The 20115-nt window shown below is 41.2% G+C and overlaps 4 protein-coding genes across 6 annotated transcripts in view; 3 read left to right on the top strand and 1 right to left on the bottom strand.

Moving 5' to 3' along the window:
• prdx1 (peroxiredoxin 1) overlaps nt 1–3237 on the top strand; it is a 4692-nt gene extending 1455 nt beyond the window's left edge. Inside the window, exons 2-6 of the mRNA XM_019878906.1 lie at nt 143–258; nt 402–555; nt 635–757; nt 2012–2142; nt 2703–3237. Coding sequence (XP_019734465.1) covers nt 153–258; nt 402–555; nt 635–757; nt 2012–2142; nt 2703–2785 — 597 coding nt within the window. The 5' untranslated portion in view covers nt 143–152 and the 3' untranslated portion in view covers nt 2786–3237. The remainder of the gene's footprint in view (nt 1–142; nt 259–401; nt 556–634; nt 758–2011; nt 2143–2702) is intronic.
• Nucleotides 3238–3333: 96 nt separating this feature from the next.
• Nucleotides 3334–6455, top strand: zte38 (zebrafish testis-expressed 38). The gene is made up of 12 exons (XM_019878902.1): nt 3334–3785; nt 4045–4189; nt 4316–4379; nt 4821–4857; nt 4942–4962; nt 5049–5075; nt 5172–5239; nt 5324–5472; nt 5561–5784; nt 6110–6158; nt 6235–6275; nt 6349–6455. The coding sequence occupies exons 1-12, from the start codon at nt 3741–3743 to the stop codon at nt 6394–6396; spliced, it is 918 nt and encodes a 305-aa protein (XP_019734461.1). The 5' UTR covers nt 3334–3740; the 3' UTR covers nt 6397–6455.
• On the bottom strand, nt 6392–14030 carry aldh9a1b (aldehyde dehydrogenase 9 family, member A1b). 2 transcript variants are annotated; one of them, XM_019878895.1, is made up of 11 exons: nt 13649–14030; nt 12087–12232; nt 11634–11763; nt 11343–11477; nt 10598–10794; nt 9208–9348; nt 8939–9127; nt 8372–8459; nt 7918–8059; nt 7202–7314; nt 6392–7089 (listed from the first exon to the last, which is right to left on the bottom strand). In XM_019878895.1, the coding sequence occupies exons 1-11, from the start codon at nt 13797–13799 to the stop codon at nt 6995–6997; spliced, it is 1527 nt and encodes a 508-aa protein (XP_019734454.1). In that variant the 5' UTR covers nt 13800–14030; the 3' UTR covers nt 6392–6994. The 2 variants fall into 2 exon arrangements, with proteins under 2 accessions (XP_019734454.1, XP_019734453.1); XM_019878894.1 differs by lacking the exon at nt 8372–8459 and adding an exon at nt 8164–8251 and having other exon boundaries at nt 13649–14025.
• Nucleotides 14031–14406: 376 nt separating this feature from the next.
• Nucleotides 14407–19745, top strand: uck2b (uridine-cytidine kinase 2b). 2 transcript variants are annotated; one of them, XM_019878904.1, is made up of 7 exons: nt 14407–14503; nt 17047–17206; nt 17517–17613; nt 17757–17899; nt 18158–18255; nt 18335–18383; nt 18477–19745. In XM_019878904.1, the coding sequence occupies exons 1-7, from the start codon at nt 14453–14455 to the stop codon at nt 18611–18613; spliced, it is 735 nt and encodes a 244-aa protein (XP_019734463.1). In that variant the 5' UTR covers nt 14407–14452; the 3' UTR covers nt 18614–19745. The 2 variants fall into 2 exon arrangements, with proteins under 2 accessions (XP_019734463.1, XP_019734462.1); XM_019878903.1 differs by having other exon boundaries at nt 14409–14557.
• The last annotated feature ends 370 nt before the right edge of the window (nt 19746–20115 follow it).

Raw genomic sequence — 20115 nt, 5'->3', positions numbered from 1 at the left:
CTTTGAGGGAGAGAGAGAGAGGGAGAGAGAGGGAGAGAGAGAGAGAGAGAGAGAGAGAGAGAGAGAGTGTGAGTGAGAGAGAGAGTCTGAGTGAGAGAGAGAGAGATAAACACTTAATTTTTTGGTTTGGTCTGTTGTACAGTTTGCGAAAGATGGCTGCAGGCAAAGCTCAAATCGGAAAGATGGCTCCAGATTTCACAGCTAAAGCTGTGATGCCAGATGGCCAGTTCAAGGACCTGAAACTATCTGACTACAAAGGTAACGCTTCATTCAATGTCTCGTTCAAGGGATGCATAGCTTTGAACCCGCTTGTCTTTGCACTTCCCGCTGCAAAATACTTGAATATTAATGGCCTTTTTGTTGCCGGATGCCACCTGAATCACGTCGTCACGTTGAGGCAGGCAAATATGTTGTCTTCTTCTTCTATCCACTGGACTTCACCTTCGTGTGTCCAACTGAGATCATCGCATTCAGCGATGCGGCTGACGAATTTCGGAAAATTGGCTGCGAGGTCATCGCCGCCTCCGTTGACTCTCACTTCTGCCACTTTGCATGGTATTTTATCACCGGAACACCTGCAGTATTTGTGTTGCCTTTGTCACAACGGCACATTTTCACTTTGGATTTTCATAAGGACCAACACTCCACGTAAGGAGGGTGGTTTGGGTGCCATGAAGATCCCAATGGTGTCTGACACGCGACACACCATTTCCACAGATTACGGTGTTCTGAAGGAGGATGAAGGCATTGCCTACAGGTGAGTTGACAGTGTAGTGCCATGCTGGTACAAAGTAAAGAAAACATTGTTAGCTCCTTAGTTGCTGGACCTTTTCTTACGACATGAAAAAGTCTCTTTGCAAAAACTTTTTTGCGCCAGCAAGGGTAACATACTGTACTAGAAAAACGACATCACAGAATTTAAAGGGAAACGATAGAATAAACTGTCAGTAGCCCCCGCAATAAGAACATTTTGCAACAGCATGTGGACAGTGTCATCACATAAGAATGTAAACAATTCTGTTTACATTTACAACACCAGGGAATGTGAATAAGAAGAATGGGTGTAGTAGTGTCCGTGACTACTGTGCATGGATAATAAATATGCTGCATGCTGTCATGTGGACAAACGACAACTACCCATATGTGATTCAAACAAACCCTACCAATAGTAACTGTCAGTAGTAGAATGAGAGTTACTCATGAACATATTCCTTAATATGTTTTATCTTTTAAAAGTTTGCAAGCAAACAAAAAACGAAAACCGGTTTTACAACACCCTTTAACAGTTTTACGTAAACATTCGCACAGCTGACTTCATCCTAGCTGTTGTCTATTCTGAAATTCATTGCAAAGTTGAATTAACTTCTAGATGTCAGATTGTTTTTTTTTTTATTTTTGTCATGTCACTCATTTTATGGCAAGTTATTGCAAGACTGGATTTGTGGCCCGTGGCCTGATGATATATTCCATTCAGGGTTTCTCTATTTCCATGGCAACCTGGGACAGAGGAAGGACGTGAGGAACATGAATTCAAACTAAAAAAAAAAAAAAAAAAAAAATCTTAAAATCGGCAACATCAGGGAGGATCAGGAGCCCTTCTACAAATTCATATCACAATTGAATGGGGGGTAGTGAGAAAATAGAACCCCACAGCACCATCTGCTGGAAAGTGTGGGGCTCGTCCCCAGAATAAAATTCACCTTTTAATTTCAGACTAGTCGTCATTTGGCTCAATTGCTTCTACATCCCGCAATGTATTTTTTTTTTTTACATTGAATATAAAGAAAACGAATGTAAGGTAATGGTAATGATTTAATATCAACAATTAAAGGTGGAGTTAACAAAGCCAAAGTTCACTTCTCCCGTAATGTTGTGTTGCCCCAGTCAGACAAATTCGCCACACAAGAAGCTGACGTCATCCTCCATCTTGTATCTGAATATAGAATTCAGTGTTGTCTGTGTGACAGTGCACACACTGGTGTTAATATTCTTATCCTCCTTTATATCTCAGGGGTCTATTCATCATTGATGACAAGGGGATCCTGAGACAGATCACAATCAACGACCTTCCCGTTGGCCGTTCTGTCGAGGAGACCTTGCGTCTGGTTCAGGCCTTTCAGTTTACTGACAAACACGGAGAAGGTACGTAATTATTTACCACAACTGGCGACCTTTTCATTAGTTACACCGGTCAACTAATTTGTATTTTTTAATCAACGATGCAATTAAAATTTTCTAGATTTTTTTGCGCTGAGTCCAACTCTGTCCTCGTATTTTCTCTGGTGCCTCAAGTTTTTATAACTATAATAATAAATAAATCATTATTTTGATATGTAACATAGTACTGTAATATATTTCATGACATTTATGAATTAAGGGCTGTATTCAACAACAGGGATTTTGTTTCCTGAAACGTCAGCACGTGGTAAAATCCGTATTGCACAAGCTTTAATAGGTCAAACTAAAAAAAAAAAAAAGAGAGAAAATATCTCCAAGACCTGATGTGCTGGGAAAAAAATCAGTGTCCAAAATACATGTTTGGAAACATAAAGTTGTCTCTGATTAAAATTTGCTATTGACCAATATTTGCACTATTGTTTGCATGCATATATAGTAAATGTACTATATGTCTGCGTTAATTGTGGCACATTGTTTTGCTTTCATGTAATTGTCCAGGACTCACTGTAAGTGTTTCGTTTCAGTGTGCCCTGCCGGCTGGAAACCAGGAAGTGACAGCATCAAACCTGACGTCCAGAAGAGCAAAGAGTTCTTCTCCAAACAGTGATAAGCCCAAGGCCAAAGTCTGCTCCCTCCTCTAAGAGATTTCATATCCATATTTGAAGAAAATAAGTTTTTTATATTTTGTTTGTGGAGTGAGTTTTAGTAAGCATGTTCCATTTCATTGTCTTGTGCATCATGAAGACCAAACTGTATTGTTTTGAGGTTTCATATACTGGTAGCTAAATGTCTTTGCAATTCCTTATTGTAAAACCATGAAGTGGAAATGAATCGAGAAGATGCTTCATTTCATTTTTCTTCTGAGAGAAAGCAGATAGTCTTAAAATTCAGTGCTCCCTGACAATTTATTTAGCATTTCCTATTTCAGTGAAACTTCCAGTCAAGTCACAAGGCCAATGTTTTTTTTCCCAAGCTTTTTGTTTCATTATGACTGAAAGGCGTGAATATCCACTGGTTTCCTCATACTTAGGTTTAGCAGTTAACACCACATAAAAAAAACATGAAGACAACAGTAGGAAGCTTTTATTGTAGTTAATACTGCTGTTAAGTGATATATATATATATATATATATATATATATATATATATATATATATATATATATATAGTTGAACAAAAAAAAATTACGAATTTAATAAAGTCACAATTCAGCTGTGACCTCTGGGTTGAAAGTGCTTTGAGAGAATTTAATTCCTCAATGACAGTAGGCCTAAATTAACTCTAGCAGAGCACAGAGAGTGGGATCCAATTAGCTTTTGCGGTTTCTTCTACTGGTGAATGCAACAGCCAATCCGTAAATTAAGATGCTGCTAATCGATATTAAACGTCGCTCACCTTGATCACTGAAGCTATTTTAAGCATAAACTGACAGTTTGTCGTGAATTTTTCATATATACAGTAGCCAATATTGGTCTCGTTTAACAACAACAGGAAACAATTATCGTTGGCGACAGCTAATTAGCTTTAGCGACACCTGGCCGAAATTTTTGAAAAGAACAAAAATGGCAGCTGTAACGGGCATCAAGAAGAAGGTGGATACTGCCGAGGTATGGGAATAAGATATTACTCAACTTCTCGTTTAAATTTCAATCAGATTTGAATCAGTATACGGTGTAAAGTAGACCGACGATGTTACTGTATATCGAAGCCCACTATACAGTATTAAAACCCGTGTACGTGTATTTGGTGTAACCGCGCCATCTTGTGGCTCGTACTACAGTATGAATTGTTCCTTCCCTGGTAATCAAACGTGTGCTCCAAACTTTCATTCCTTGGTAATCAAACGTGTGCTCTAAACTTTCAAAGTGGACTGGATTATTTCCCAACGACCTCGATAACAAGCAGGGGTCCCTTGTCTTCGTCAAGAGGATGGTGGCTGTGGCTGTGTCCTCCATCACCTACCTCAGAGGCATTTTTCCTGAAGATGCCTACTGCTCAAGATATTTGGAAGGTGATCACCAACAGTACGGCTAACTTTAGGGACTCAATGAATTCACACATACAATAGAAATGTGAATATTAAACCATACATCATTAACAGTACAGTACAACCAACCTTTGACTATGTTTTCAACAGATTTGTGCATTAAGATTTTGCGGCAAGACTGCAGGACTACTGGAGGCAGCAAAGTTGTCAAATGGTGCTCACAATAAGTTCTACCTTTCTGATACAGAACAGACAACAGTTTTTATGACTTTAATGGTAATGCTCTTGTTCAGTGCGTCACAGCCTTTAAGCCAAGACCGATATTTTACATAAGGAAAAAAAATATGGCATAATACCAAACACAAATACTTAGTCTGTGAAATCTGGGCCTGTTTAATGGAACACAAAGCACGCAAGAAGTCATGATTTACTTTGTTGTATAAATGGAAAAAGGTGGATATGCGGATTTGTTGTACCTTCTGCCATCGCTGGCATGAACAATATATGCTTGAAATTAATAAATGGTGATTTTCAGAATAATGATATGCTCTCTGGTTCACCAGAAGCAATAAAGATGGATCATCTCAATGATGTTTTTTACCCACTTTTTCACAACTTCAGTGGTGGTTTAATCACAATAATCTTTTTTATTCAGGCTGATTGGCTGTTTTGATGCATTGGAGAAACAATATGTACGTATATAAATATTTTACCAATTTTTTAAAATTCACATCCTATCTTGCCTGATTTTTTAAAAAATGTTCTCCTTGTAACAGCTACAGATTATGTTCATCGGGGTAAGTAACTCAATTAAGTGAAGACAGAAACTACAGCTAAAACACCAAATAACTGCCACTGAGCGTAGTTTTGTTGTGCCTTCTAGCTGTACACCAATCCTGCTGAACCCAATGTAAGTTCTCTCAATACAGTACTGAAATCTTTATTTCAAGCTTGTCAAACATTTAAGGATAACCGAAAATAAACAAGTGGTCTCTCTGTTTTCAAGCGCATTATTGAGTCCTACAGTTTCAAGTTCAAGTACACAGAGTCAGGTCCAGAGATGGATATACTTAGGTTTGGAAGGACACTCTGTTGTTTTTGCTGGTCTTGTTTGAACTCAAATGAGTTGGTGGTGAAATAACCAATGTGAAATCACAGGAACAATGGTGGTGAATTGAAGGTCGCGTTGGAAGAAACCAAGAGAGCGAGCGTGCTGCTGATCAGGAAGCTCTTCCTGCTCATGCAGAACCTTGACGTCCTTCCCACAAATATCCACCTTAGCATGAAACTCTACTACTATGACGACAGTGAGCAACCACAAACATCTGAGCCAAACCAAATGAGTATCAATGATTGTTCGTATCGAAAACATCCTATGCTATTGTTCTTCCCAAGTTACTCCAGCGGAATATGAGCCACCAGGCTTCAAGGAGGGCACATGCGACAGCCTGTGGTTTGAAGGCACGGCCGTGCACTTCACGGTGGGTGATGTCCAGACGGCTTTCCATACCTTTCAAGTGCGAATGTCTGCTGAGAGAAGTCGGCTAGAGAAGCTTCAAGATGAAAATCATCTGAAGGATACCAAGCCGATTATCACTTCAGGGAAAGAACCCGACAAGGTAGAGTTATTTAAGTGCAGCTACTACTACTCAATTTGCCTTGTCATTCATACACCTTTTCCAGTTGAAATATTAGTGTTTAAGTTACACCGGTGATAAATTAAAATACACATCCTTAAAATGGTGAATTTACTTTAACATTGAAAACTTGTTGCAGTTAAGATCGCAAACTGAAAATAACGCCAACAGTTGAATTTTCATTGTGGAAAGGGGTCGCGGGGCATGCTGGAGCCTATCCCAGCTGTCTTCAGGCAGTACACCCTGGCTGCCAGCCAATTCCATACTGTGAAGCCCCATACCTCCCTAACTCCATTTTGCATTACAGGGCCCTGACAAGATAGTGTATGCTGATGATGAGCAGCGCCCTGAAGATGGTAAGTTGATCTGCTGCTGTCATTTGAGATCTGACGTCTATATAAAGTGATTCACTCTAAACGTGGCTTCGTACAGAGTCAGCATGGTTCAAGAAACCCACAAAACTTGTGGTCAAGGTATGCTGGATTCAAAGCGCAGTCACATAAAGCACGGACAGGAATGTTATGCTTACCATTGTGTCTATTTTAGAGAAAGGCACCAGCCAAAAACGAGACAAGAAAGAGAAGAAGACTTTAAGTGTGACATTTACCAAAATGATAATCAGCAGAGTAGTCACAAATGTACTGTTCCTCCTTTTACTAACATTGAACACCATCGATTGTAATCTCACATCACATTATTTCATTTCAAGACGTTTCCATGTTTTACTACTCACAAGGCAGCCAATGTGACATTTGTAATTGGAGCAGCATACAGTTTAAAGCAAACGATGTGAATTTGCGTGTTCTTAAATTTATTTTTCAATGAGCGTTCAATAAATAATATCATAATAAAAAGATGGATTCGTTTTTTTTTGTGCATAAAAATAAATGCCAATCTGCAAAAAGGCACACGGCACAAATTATGTGAGCAAATTAACATTGCAAAAAAAAAAAAACAGTCCATAATACTGAAAACCTAACTTCACATTTGCAACAGTATTTATCAGTCATCCAAATATTTCAGAGGCCACTTTGTATAGTCTACCCCAAATATGTCTCAGGGAGTACAAAACTGTTTGATGGCTCACTTAACAATCAGTCAATGCGTAGAGGAAGCATGGGCGTCCCCTGAGTGATATGTCACTTTACTTGACTCAGTCAGTGTTCCACTACTTCCTGCTGGTTGGCCTTTCCTAGAAGAGGCTGTCAACATCCCCCATCTCCACGTACACCGTCTTCAGCTGCGAATAGTGTTCAATTGTCACCTGGCCATTCTCCCGCCCTATGCCTGGTCAATACAGGGAAGAGATAACTGGTCAAGGGTGTACTACCAAGAACTTTTTCAGACATAAAGTTGGTGGTGGTTTTGGGGAAAAGATGGTGATTCAGAACATAAATACCTGACATTTTAAAGCCTCCAAATGGAACCTCCACAGGAGTGATATTGTAGTTGTTGATGAAACAGGAACCAGCTTTGAGGTGTTCAACCACACGGTGGGCACGCTTCACATCCCTGAACACACAAGTGACAATATTTAAAAGAGTATCTGATACTAAAAGTATGGTCAACTTGATATTATTATATATACACAGCCACCCTCAATTGTGGGTTCTGGGTTTGCGGCCCATTATTCAGCTTTTTTTTTTTTTTTTTGGTTTGTTTCACCTTGATCTTATTTTATCTATTAGAATCGTAGCAGGGCGGCACAGTGGTTGATTGGTTTGCAAGTCGGCCTCATAATGCAGAGTTGCAGGGTTCGATTCTGGCTCTGGCTTTTCTGTGTGGGGTTTGCATGTTCTCCCCGTGCCTGCGTGGGTTTTCTCCGGGTGCTCCGGTTTCCTCCCACATTCGCAAAACATGCATGGTAGGTTAATGGAACACTAAATTGTCTCTAAGTGCGGTTTTGAGTGTGAATGATTGTTTGTCAATGTGTGCCCTGCCTGAAGAAAGCTGGGACAGGGTCCAGCATCCCCACGGCCCTTGTGAGGATAAACGGATGACAAAATAGATGGATGGATGGAAAATTGTAGCTGTTGTGTTGTTGGTGAAGAGATCTATTCTGTCGGCCATTTCTGTCTCGATTTGCAATGTCATTGTGCTGCGTCCCATCCTAACCTGGTGAAAACTCCTGCAGCTAATCCCATGGTGGTGTCATTGGCTCGCTGCAGCACCTCCTCTTCTGTGTCAAAGGGCAACACAGACATGACAGGACCAAAGATCTCCTCCTTTACGCAGGTCATGTCATCTTTGCAGTTGGCTAGTGGGAAAACAGCACGGATGAGAATGTGGACAAAACCCAACAACTAATAACATCCTATTCGAAACCTAAATATGACTGGGTGGTAAACAGACAACGCTTACCCAGAACGCATGGCGTCATGTAGAATCCATGTCTGAGTTTAGCGTCTGAAGGGACGAAGGCTTCACCCCCACACAATACAGTGGCCCCCTAGAAAGATGTTTTGAAATGTAAATGAAATTGAAGGAAACAAATATGAGCCCATAGGTTGGATGAGTTTGGAGAAGGAATTTGCTAAATATGACTGGGTGGTAAACAGACAACGCTTACCAAGAACGCATGGCGTCATGTAGTATCCATGTCTGAGTTTAGCGTCGGAAGGGACGAAGGCTTCACCTCCACACAATACAGTGGCCCCCTAGAAAGATGTTTTGAAATATAAATGAAATTGAAGGAAACAAATATGAGCCTATAGGTTGGATGAGTTTTGGAGAAAGAATTTGTACTAAATCCCATCAAACACTTGGGATAAATTGAAGATTGATTCCTATTATTGTTGTGAATATAATATAAATTACAAAAGGGAAAAAAAACACAGGTATTTTTTTTTTACCTTTTTGTGATGACTTTTTATATGGCGTATAAGGTTTAGTCAAGGTGAACTTTAGTCATCTTTACGTTTGCTGTTTAATCGCAGCACTTCAATTGAGCAAATCAAGCTTGCTAAAGGAATATGATGTGATGGCCAATCTGTAGATTGATTCCTATTATTGTTGTGAATATAATATAAATGACAAAAGGGAAAAAAAACACAGGTATTTTTTTTACCTTTTTGTGATGATACATTGAATTTTTGCTAGTTGTCACGATTCGCTAAACGACACTCTTCAGTCATACCTCCTTTTTCGCCTGTTCCACAAAGGCGAGAACTTTGTCAAGATGTGGCCGGCTGACCAGTGCTCCCATTTTGGTAGTCTCCAATAGCGGGTCGCCAATTTCAATGGCCTGGGTCCTTTTGACAACTTCATCCACAAATTCATGCAGAATTTCCCTCTGGACAAAAACTCTTGTGCCATTGCTACAAACCTGTGACGTAGCACAAGCGCAAACCGGCATGACTTTGTAGTTTCATTTCGTGGTATGACTTGAAGGGAAGTCCATTCTACCTGGCCTTGAGAAAGGAAGTTGGCCATTAGAGCACCCCGTACAGCGTTCTCAATGTCACTGTCCTCAAATATGAGCAGTGGGGATTTTCCACCAAGCTCCAGTGTCACTGGTTTGACCCCTTTGGATGCCATTTCCATTATCTGTGGAATCACACAGTAAAATAGCCATTGGTTATTTCAAATCGATTACAGTTCAATTGTCACACGGTGGCAGGAAGCTGGCATGTTCCATAACTTCTGGTAGCAACAGCGAAATCCCACAGTGCAACATTCCTGCTCAGAATGTCAAGTGCACTTGCCCTTTTAGTAGAATTTAATGATTCTATCCCATCCATCCATCCATTTTCTGAACCACCTTATCTTCACAAGGGTCATGGGGCATGCTGGAGCCTATCCCAGCCCTCTTCGGGCAGTAGGCGGCGGACACCCTGAACTGGTTGCCAGCCAATTGTAGGGCACACAGAGACGAACAACCATCTGCGCTCACGCTCACACCCAGGGACAATTTTTGGAGTGTTCAATCAGCCTGCTATGCATGTTTTTGGAATGTGGGAGGAAACCGGAGTACCCGGAGAAAACCCACGCAGGCTCGGGGAGAACATGCAAACTCCACACAGGGAGGCCGGAGCCAGGATCGAACCCACGACCTCTGTTCGGGTCGGGTCGCGCTCGGGCTCGGGCTCTGCACTGTGAGGTCGATGCGCGAATCACTGGACCAACGGGCCACCTATTTAATGATTCTATTTAGGTCAAAAAATATATATATATATTGGGAAGGATCTACACAGAGTATATAAAATGTAGTTTTGTTGCAGTTTTTCAGGTGATTTCACTTTGTTGTGTATGTCTGCACATGAAGGAGGAAGGATGAAGGAACATCACAGTGTACACATTTTTTAAACCGTAGGAGTGAGGCAGCACGGTGGGACAGGTGATTGCCTCTGCCTCGAACGCGGCAAGTACCTTGACACCTTCTTCTCATGCTTGCGTGGGGTTTGTCCGGGGACTCTCATGTCCTCCTATATCCCTAAAACAGGCATTTCAAGTGGATAGAAGACTCTAAATTATGTGTGAATGCTAGTTTTAGGGCAATGATGTTCTTTCTGTGTGCGCACATGCACTAAATGATTCGACAGGCATGCACACGAACAGTGCTGAGGAAACTGACTCGCGTTTATCAAACCCAGTCCTACTTTCCATAGACCCAATTTCCATGATTTTCTTTTTATCCTAACTGTCAAGTCCTTGAGGGACTGAAACACCCCCCCCTCCCTGCCACACACACACACACACACACACACACACACACACGCACGCACACACACACACACACACACACACACGCACACACACACAAATATCCCCCCAGTCTGTATAATGTTAAACTCACTTTCTGTCCAGTTGGCACACTCCCAGTGAAGGACACCTTTGCCACATCAGGGTGGTGGCAGAGTAAACTTCCTGTCTCCTGCCCCCCCTGCACCACGTTGAGGAGTCCCTCTGGAGCTCCTGCTTCAGCAAAGATCTCTGCCAACATGACCGCTGTCACAGGTGTCACTGGGGATGGCTTGAACACCATCGTATTGCCTGATTCATGAAATGCAAGAGAGAAAAAAAAAATTGCTTCCATGCAGGTCAAAGACTATAAGCCCCTGATTGACATGGGATATGTCTGCAATATACGACAAAGTCCCCGAGGATGTACCATTCAGAATTCTCAGAATTATGTATTTTTTATCCTATTTTCATAAAAAACTGAACTCAACGATTGATGTTAAAAGAAGACTGTGAGAAGAGACAAGTATACACAGAAAGTTAGTTAAAATATGGGGATTCATATTCAAAGCGGCAAAACCGGCGTTACCATAGATCGTTATCAGAGCAAAGTCAGTCTTCTTTTGGCTGGAATTGTTACTTTGAACTTATTTTTACACTCCTACGTGACAAAGTCAATCAAAATGTTGCCTGTTTTGAGAGACAAGGGGTAACAAAGGTTTTATGGGTTTGGCCCTATTGGAAAGGATTGCGTGTCCAACCTTTGCGGTTACACTTCACTGCATCATCTAGCTACGGTGCCATTTATTGGTCAAATATATTTTCGGGGCGGAGTGTTTTGGAAAAGAAAAATCCCATACCACAGGCCAGTGCTGGGGCCGATTTCCAGGCAGCAATCTGGAAAGGGTAATTCCAAGCACCGATGCCGACACATACGCCCAAAGGCTCCCTACGTGTGTAGGCGAAAGATCCACCTGGCAACTGCACATGCTGGCCTGGGCAAATTCAAAACAAGACAACCGAAAAGCACTCATTTGAACAATTTGACTTTATTACTAAACTGTATCGAGGAAAATAAATGTGAAATGGTAGCATGTCATGTTTTTTGTCTTTCTTGAAGTGGTTGAACTCCCACGTTGTGGTGTACAAACCCGAAAGGGTGCTGGACAGCCCTGCATAGTACTCGATACACAGTCGGGCTGAGTCCACGTCCAGACGGGCCTCTGTGATGGATTTCCCATTGTTGACTACTTCCATTTCGGCAATCTCCTCTCTCCTTTTCTGTGCATGACGAGCAAAATAAGAGGTCAAATGCAGCCTTACAGGCAGGAGCTCAACTGAGCTTTCTTTATAGAGCACTTTCAAACAAGCACAGCTGCTGAACCTTAAGGTAAAAAAAAAAAAAAACAAACATCCCAGCCAACAGGACACTATATAATCAGAACAGGATAACAATTTATGTAGTCCCATTATTCATTAATCTGTCATTTAAAACTCATTCAGAACCAGCCAATTCTAGACCAAGTCTGAAAAGTTCTTTGGGGGTGACTGAGTTAAAGACGTCCAGACTGCAGCGAAGGTAAGGAGCAAAAAATGAAACACACCTCAATGGTGTGAGCAGCTTCAATCATCACCCTTGCTCTCTCCATCCCAGACATTTTACTCCAAGTACCAAAGGCTGACTTGGCCGCCTCGACAGCTTGGCCTACCTCTGTGGAACCACATGGCTCCAACGTGCACAAGACACGCCCTGCAAAATAAAGTAAGTTGAAGACAAAGTTCAATTGTCTGTGTAGACTGTCATTCATTCAGGTCATGGTAAACTGGTAAAGGGGAATCGAGGCAACCGGAATTTTTCTTGTTTGTTGAAGACTGAACAAACAAGAAATGTCCGGTTGCCTCGATTCAACCGTTGCGGTCAAAGTTCAGTACTTGGGTCAATACAAATCATCTCGATCTTATAATCAGAAAAGAACTTCTGCTGAACAACACACGGCTTTATTTCACCCCTCGAAGAAATTCCGAGGCAGCACACCCAATGATTCAATAACTTGAAGTACAGGTAATTGTGTTCACTCTGGTGTTTATCGGTCGATCATATCAATGTGGATGTATCTTGACCCCCTCTTCTTGAAATTACATTTCTTTTGTTCATTGAGTTTTGCACACGTCATTCAAGGTACCGCCACAAAATTTCATCAGATTGAGGTCTGGACTTTGTCCAATTGCGACACATTGATTCCCGCTCCTTTTTTTTTTTTTTCAGCCATTCTCTTGTAGATTAACTGGTGGTGGGATCACACCCCTTTTGCGTGACCCAACTGTGACTCATCTTTTTTCTTGCCAGACTGACTCACATTTGAATCGCGTCTATTTTAGTCTATTGAGGAGTTAATGACTGACTGAACTAAAGGTGTCCAGGTCCTCTGGTTTAAAAGCAAGCCCAAATAATCATTCCTCCATCACGGGGCTTGACAGTTTTTAGTATGTACAAGATCTGTGTGCTGATATACTGAGTTGTTTTTTTTTTGGGTGGTAAACATGGGTTTGTCTGTTCTGGGCAAACATTTCCCGCAAACGGATAAGCCATGTTGACATATTTTGTTTTGGAGTTAAGACAGTTCTCCTGGAAACATTGAATTTTTTTGCAGATGTGAACACTCCTTCCCACTCTGTGGAACAATGAACTAAAACTGTTTTGTCTTATAACGCCTCCCAGATTGTTGCCCAACAACAACTGTTTCACTAAAATCATTACACATGTCTTTCTTCCTTGGTATTGAGTTAATGAACAACAGAACGCTCCAAGGAACCAACCAGCTAACTTTTAGGCCATCACGCCTGTTGATGATCAGTTGTATACTTGAATAGTTGTAACCTCTTAAATACCACGTAATGCGATACTGGTGTTAAATCTGTGAAAATATGTATAACTTTAAAATGGAAAGAATGAGTATTTACTTTTCCAAGTGATGGTAGATGAGGAATGCTGTATAATGTATGCAGATCTGTTTAAGTCAGAGTTGCATGCGTCTTACTGTTTGAAGCCACGTGATGTAAAACAACAAAATAAATGCAAATACATAAAGTAATGCGCATTAAATGTATTCCGAATGTTAAAGGCAATATTAAAAGCCAAATGGATCTTTTTGTTGAATTTCATTACCTGTTGCAGGCTCGAATACGTTCTCCCCATTGTTTCTTTCTTTGCTCGCCTTCCTTTTTCCACCCCAGAAGTTCAGCGGGGCCGTTATGTTCGCGAAGCCCGAGGAGAGGCTTCGTACTGCAGCCGACAACGGAGTCGCCCTCCGGAGCATTTTTAGCTTGGTAGTTCGTTTCAGTTGCGACTGCAAAGCACACGCTGTCAACTCGCAGGAGCAAAACTTGCTGTTCACTTAACGCATGTTATGTTTCACTGGAGCAAAACTTGCCATGGGCTATGTTTGCAAAAGGCATAAAAGCAGTGCAACTTTCTTCTTCTTTTTAAAATTTACGTTTACGTTCGCTTCTGCAGATTAAACTTGGAGGCGGGACAAACAAAACGTCATTGTACGTCTGATGCGATTGGATGTTTTTTTTTCAGACCGGAAATTTTAATGTAAACTAATTTCAACACATCGAGTGCAACGTTTATGCCGCGTAAAACTGAAATAATAATAACATAAATTATACATTTACATTACCCAGTTCTAATTGAACTTGGAGGCGGGACATACGACATACGTCACTGTACGTTTCACACGATTGGCTATAATTTCCTGACCCGAAAATTAGATATTAAAAATCACTCCCCTTAAAACCCTTTACGTGCCAATTTTGTGATTCTTAAATATAATTAAAAGCAAAAATAAGCACATGTAAAATGCCAAAAATCAAATTTCACGAGTGTATAAAACAACGTGTGGGGATATGGGAGGAGCCCTGTATCGGTGATCTTTCAGCCCTGAGCTCTCAGCAGCACATTGCAAGTATGGCCGGCGACTCTGAAACACACCTCCGAGACCGAGGCGACAATACCGACGTAATACGACAACCTTTTCTCATCGGTGTCTCTGGGGGCACCGCCAGCGGAAAGGTTGGCATTATAGCTAGCAGCTGGGGTGACTTTATCGAAGTGTCACTCGTTTTTTTTCGCGTTAAATGACGTGTTACAGCTCATGCGTCTGCCGGCTGCTGGTTGACCGCGTGGCTTCGGTGCCGCTTGATTGACAGGCGTTTCTTCTGGTGAACTGTCTCGCCCCCAGGATTCCCCCGCTTTAACCTAACGCGAAAGAACGCCATGTGGCGATTTCTATCGTCGTTTTGTTAACTTAAACTAGTAATCATAAGACTCGACTAGCCAGTTTTGTCGATTAGATTTTAGTTTTTGCAGCTAGGCTAAATTCCATCAGACGCTAGCCTCGCTGGCAATGGAAGACAATGGCCAGTGCTAGTGTTCTTCTTAGCCATCTTCTTGTTTGTAAACAGTCCCAAGCATTATTTTTCCATGGTCCAACTTATGTATATTTTACTTAATAAAATAAAGTGGCATAGTGTGTCACAAAATTATAAAACGCGTGTCGAAACAAACGCGAGTTGAAGATTACAGTTTAAACAATGGTAACTAATGACCCATATTCGACTGCAGAGCTGTTAAGATTCCCCCGCGTCAAAGCGCCCACGTCTCTTTGTTCGTCAAAGGTGAACGTGGCGCCTTGTACGCCTTGGTTTTATTGACATAATTGGAACCATCCATTTTGTAACCCGTTATGGTTCGTTTTAAGATGACTCGTTCAGCGTGCGTAATCAGCCTGCCATCAATATATTGTATATAAAACATCAGAACATGCAACGCACGCAGTCAAATAATACTGTCAAGCGTTTTAGATTTTATTTAAAGATAAGTAAGGTTACGTTTTAAAAAAAAAAAACGAAATTGTCGTTGGAATGAAAAATCTATTCAAATAAGCACTGTTCAAACAAGCCACTATGTATCAACCGATGGCTGCGTTTTATAGATTACGTTCCACGAGCGACAATTTTAAAGAAGTGTCACCAAACTAGATCATTTTGTCGCCTTTCATCTTATTTGAGAAACTCGACCTGTGGGGTTCTCCTTGCTGCCTGTGGGCTAAATAGAATTAACTACTGTTTAAAAAAAAGGAAACTTGTATACCTATGATAGAGACCAATTAACACGTGGCATTTGCCGATGAGGCAGATACTTTGACTTAAAATGAAATTGTCTTTATAAACTTTATTTTGCCCATTGTGATTGGTTGGTTACATCTGACTTGTGCAGAAACACTGGCAAAACCAGTATGGTTACATAGCTGCATGTCATCATCAGGATATTTGGAATGGACATTTCAAGCTTACTAACTAGGAAAACAAAATCGAAACACAAGTTATTAAAAAATAATAATAAAGCGAAATCAGTGCACTGCTTGCAGCAGACTACAATATACAGTAATATTAAAATGTATATATTTTTTGCTCCTCCCTTAACACCATTCAGTAACACTAGACTAATTTGGTCTTGAAAATTACGCTCATGCGGTCCAGTTAGAATTCAGTGGCTGTTTGGATAGCATGATGTAATATCAACTTGCTTGTATGAAAGGAGTGCTGGCTTGCTGCAGCGCTTTTTTTTTTTTTTTTGAGCATCTGAGATTTGCAATGTAGATAAATGATTAATTGCCGTCAAGTCTGTGTTGTTCGGTACCCAGAGCAACAATTCACGAACAAATGGCTGTCGATATACATCCTTGGGTACACCTGCACATTCTAAGGATGGCAAAAAAAAAAAAACTGCCTTCAAAAATGCCTTCTACAATCACATTAAAAACAGTTTGAATCATAACATCTGACAGTATGAACCAAAATTCAATTTTTAATGTTGTCTCTTTTGGCTAGTGAGTGTAATTGAAAATCTATAAATTCTATGGGTGACCCAAATATGAAATCTTTTTGGAACTTGTTTGTTTTTTAAAATGTTTACTAAAGGAAGTAAGAAAATAAATTAATTCCCTATCAGTCAGCATCCGTAGGCCTGACGAAAGACCTTTGTTTGGTTAGATTTTGATGAAAACAACAATGGCACAGCCTCGGGCGGTCAGAATGTCCTGTCAGCACTCACCAGGAGATACGTGGAGTTGTCCAGGTCACTGGGGACACTGCAGAATAGGAAAGAATTGCAAGTTTACTCAAACAGATTGAGCTATTATGATGTTTGAAATTTAAAATACATTATTTCTTTAAAATGTTTTAAAATAAATTTGTGGTTGTAGCCAAAATGACTTTTAGGTATAGAAAAAAAAATTGTAGTTGCAGTAAAAAAAAAAAATCTATGGGGGCGAGTTATCATTTATGCAGCTCAGATAGGTTTTTTTTTTTTCCCCACATACAAGTTACTTTGGCTCCAACTACAAATTTCGGACTTTTTTGAACAGGTACAATTTACTTTAGCTACAAACTGGTTTTCTACGTCATTTTTTGGCACAACAATTTTCCTACATTTCTTTTGTACAGGGTCAAGTTACTTTGCCACCAAATTTACTTCCACATCTTTCCCTTGAATTGCAGTCCTCCGTTTGTGGGAAGATAATGGAGCTGCTGGGCCAAAACAAGATTGACCATCACCAGAGGCAGGTGGCCATCCTCAGCCAGGACAGCTTTTACAAGGTGCTGACCCCTGACCAGAAAGCCAAGGCACTCAAGGGCCAGTTCAACTTTGACCATCCAGGTATATAAAACTTAATTTCGTTGAGGAAATTCTATGTAGCTTCGACGTCAAGCGCTTCAGTCCGTGAAAGGTAATGATATGCAGAAGCATGAGCTCCATTTTAGGATTGTCTCCACCTCCTCGTAAACCGTCCTCTTCCGGTTTCAAATCCCAGCAGTCAGCAGGCCTTTCTCAGGGGCAGCTGCTCAGAGATTGAACCAAACAGCTGTTAGCTAAGGGCTTACCAAACGTGCCGCGCCAGTCCCCCCGCGTGTCTCCGAGCCTGGGTTAAGAAAAGCTGAGCCAGGGTCCGCCCTTCCCTTGCTTTCAGATGCCTTTGACAATGAGCTGATCATGCACACACTCAGGGAGATCCTGCAAGGGAAAACTGTCCAGATCCCAGTTTATGACTTTGTCACCCATTCCAGGTGAGCACACGTGTTGGTTGTGTGACACGCGCGTCTTAATCACTGCCAAGTAATGTTGTGTGGTTAACCACTGTTAAATTCAACGACGTGGGTTTCTGAACACTCTAATTGGCTCGCTTGGAAACCTATCCTGCGCATTTCAGGAAGGACGAGTTTGTCACAGTGTATCCAGCCGACGTCGTTCTCTTTGAGGGCATCCTGATGTTCTACTCGCAGGAGATCCGTGACCTATTCCAGATGAAGCTGTTTGTCGACACTGACCCAGACACGCGACTCTCTCGTAGAGGTGTGTGGAACAGAATGGCGCTCACTTTAGAAAGACGCATACCAACCTAGTATTAATGTGACGCCATGACAAGACAAGACATTGATGCAACTTCTTCCAGTCTTTTGGCACTTTTCTATTTCATTTTCAGCCATGCCTCAGCTCAGGATTCACTTTCAATTCTTAATGTGTTCAGGATATGAATAATTTTGGGCGTGACAGTGTGGGTGTCGACACTTTCATTTTCCCCCCCCCCCCTTGCTGCCATTTCTGTTCCAGTTTTGCGAGACATCGGTGAGCGTGGGCGGGAGCTGGAGCAAGTGCTGTCACAGTACATAACTTTTGTGAAACCGGCCTTCGAAGAGTTCTGCTTACCAGTATGTGATGTGGCCAAATCGACGTGGCCGTTGCACCATTTCAGTTTTTGACCCTTCATGTTTTCTTGACGTGAACTAGACCAAGAAGTATGCTGATGTGATTATACCCCGCGGAGCGGATAACCTTGGTAAAGCTACGATCAATAGTTATACTCTATTTTGAATTGTTGACGTTCCTAGTGAGGGTTTAACACTGTTCATCTTTTACTTTCTGTCCACAGTGGCCATCAACTTGATAGTACAGCACATCCAAGACATTCTCAACGGCGGCCCAAGCAAGCGTCACAACAGCTGCACCAATGGCCACAGCACCCCGCGGCAACGACGGACGTCCGAGTCCAGCAGTCGGCCGCATTGACCTTGCCGCACCTCTCTTCCCAGGCCGAAGAGGGGTGATGGGCCAGCGCTGTAAATAACGCCTGTTGGCATCACTGTATTTAAGATGAGTGAAAGGAAAATGCATTTGCATCACAAATCAAAATGCCTTTTTATTACGGTGACTACTCCTTGCCATTAGTTGGATTCATTGTAATTGCTGAATTTTGGGATTCACGGTGATGCCAGAAGAGTGAAAAAGCATCTCTTAGTCTCATGGTGACCTTGGGTTTATGTGGACCCACATGTTTATCTTTTCGGTTTAACTTTGGCTTCAATGTATCCCCTGTGGCTTTATGGAAGTTCATGCTGATGATGAATAAAAGGGGGGGAAAATATTTTTTTTTGGGGGGGGGGGTCCTCTGATGAAACTTGAATCTCCAATAGTCTGGGAGTCGAATAAATGTTTGTTTGGATGTGATCCAGATGAGGATGTGGTCTCCAAGACAAGGTTGAAAAAAGAAAAAAACTCAAATTGCACTTTGTATTTGTATGACAATCTTGGTATTGTTTCCTGCTATTTTCAGTGTTTTCCCCTGTCTTGTGAAGTTTTCAGTGTCAATCGAAAGCATGTTTACCCTGCCGTGTAACATTTGTTTGCTGCGGCAAAAACGCAAAATTAGGAAATGCCAGGCTTATACCTCACCAATGATGCCAATAACCGGTGAGAGATGGCTTGCTCTGGCATGACTGTTACATAATTTCACATCTCTAATTGGGGACAATATGTCGGAAGATCATGCTTGGTTGTAAGTCTAATTTTTTTTTGAAAGTAATATTTAAGTTTGCATAAACAATATACTCAGGTTACCAAAAGGGTAATTGATGCAGCAGCAATATCAGTGTGGCCATAAACCACCAAAAACCACCACAATGCCTCCATGAAGTTCCCTCAGGTTAACACGCACAGCAAGTCTCCACACTTAGTTACCAGTTGTACTTCAGATTACAATAAAACAGCTTTGAGTCCTTTTTTTCTATTCCCTTTAATGTATTTTTTAGGATTCGATTTACTGAACGATGCCATGCTGTATGGCTGCTGGGTAATACTTGAAAGACTTGTATCTCGTTATCAAGCGTCATTGCTTACGGTAAATAAAATGTCTGTCAATACGTTCATACGTTGTCTCATTTTTTTTTTGTACGCACCACTCGACAAATCTAATGCCATACAAAACCTACGAGCTATGAGTATCGACTTTGAGCATATATATATATATATATATATATATATATTACAAAGCGGATGGATTAGCCTAGACTCAGTTTGTGATCGTGTTATATATTTTTTTGTAATTTGAAAAATCTGTATATTTTTTTGCATGATAAAAACCTGCAGAGGACCAAACGTCGTCTGAAAAAAGTGTTGTATAATTAACGACGCTTAAGTTGGTTGGCTGTGTTTTCCAAATTAAAATGCCGCAAGTGCGCTTTCTGGCCTGTAGATGGCAATGTTTTCCACAGTTATGCATGAGGAAAAGACGC

The sequence above is a fragment of the Hippocampus comes genome, unplaced genomic scaffold (assembly GCF_001891065.2).
Source record: "Hippocampus comes isolate QL1 unplaced genomic scaffold, H_comes_QL1_v1.1 scaffold85, whole genome shotgun sequence".
Lineage (NCBI taxonomy): Eukaryota > Metazoa > Chordata > Actinopteri > Syngnathiformes > Syngnathidae > Hippocampus > Hippocampus comes.
The sequence above is the reverse complement of the archived record's forward strand: the minus strand, read 5'-3'. Positions and strand labels throughout refer to the sequence as shown.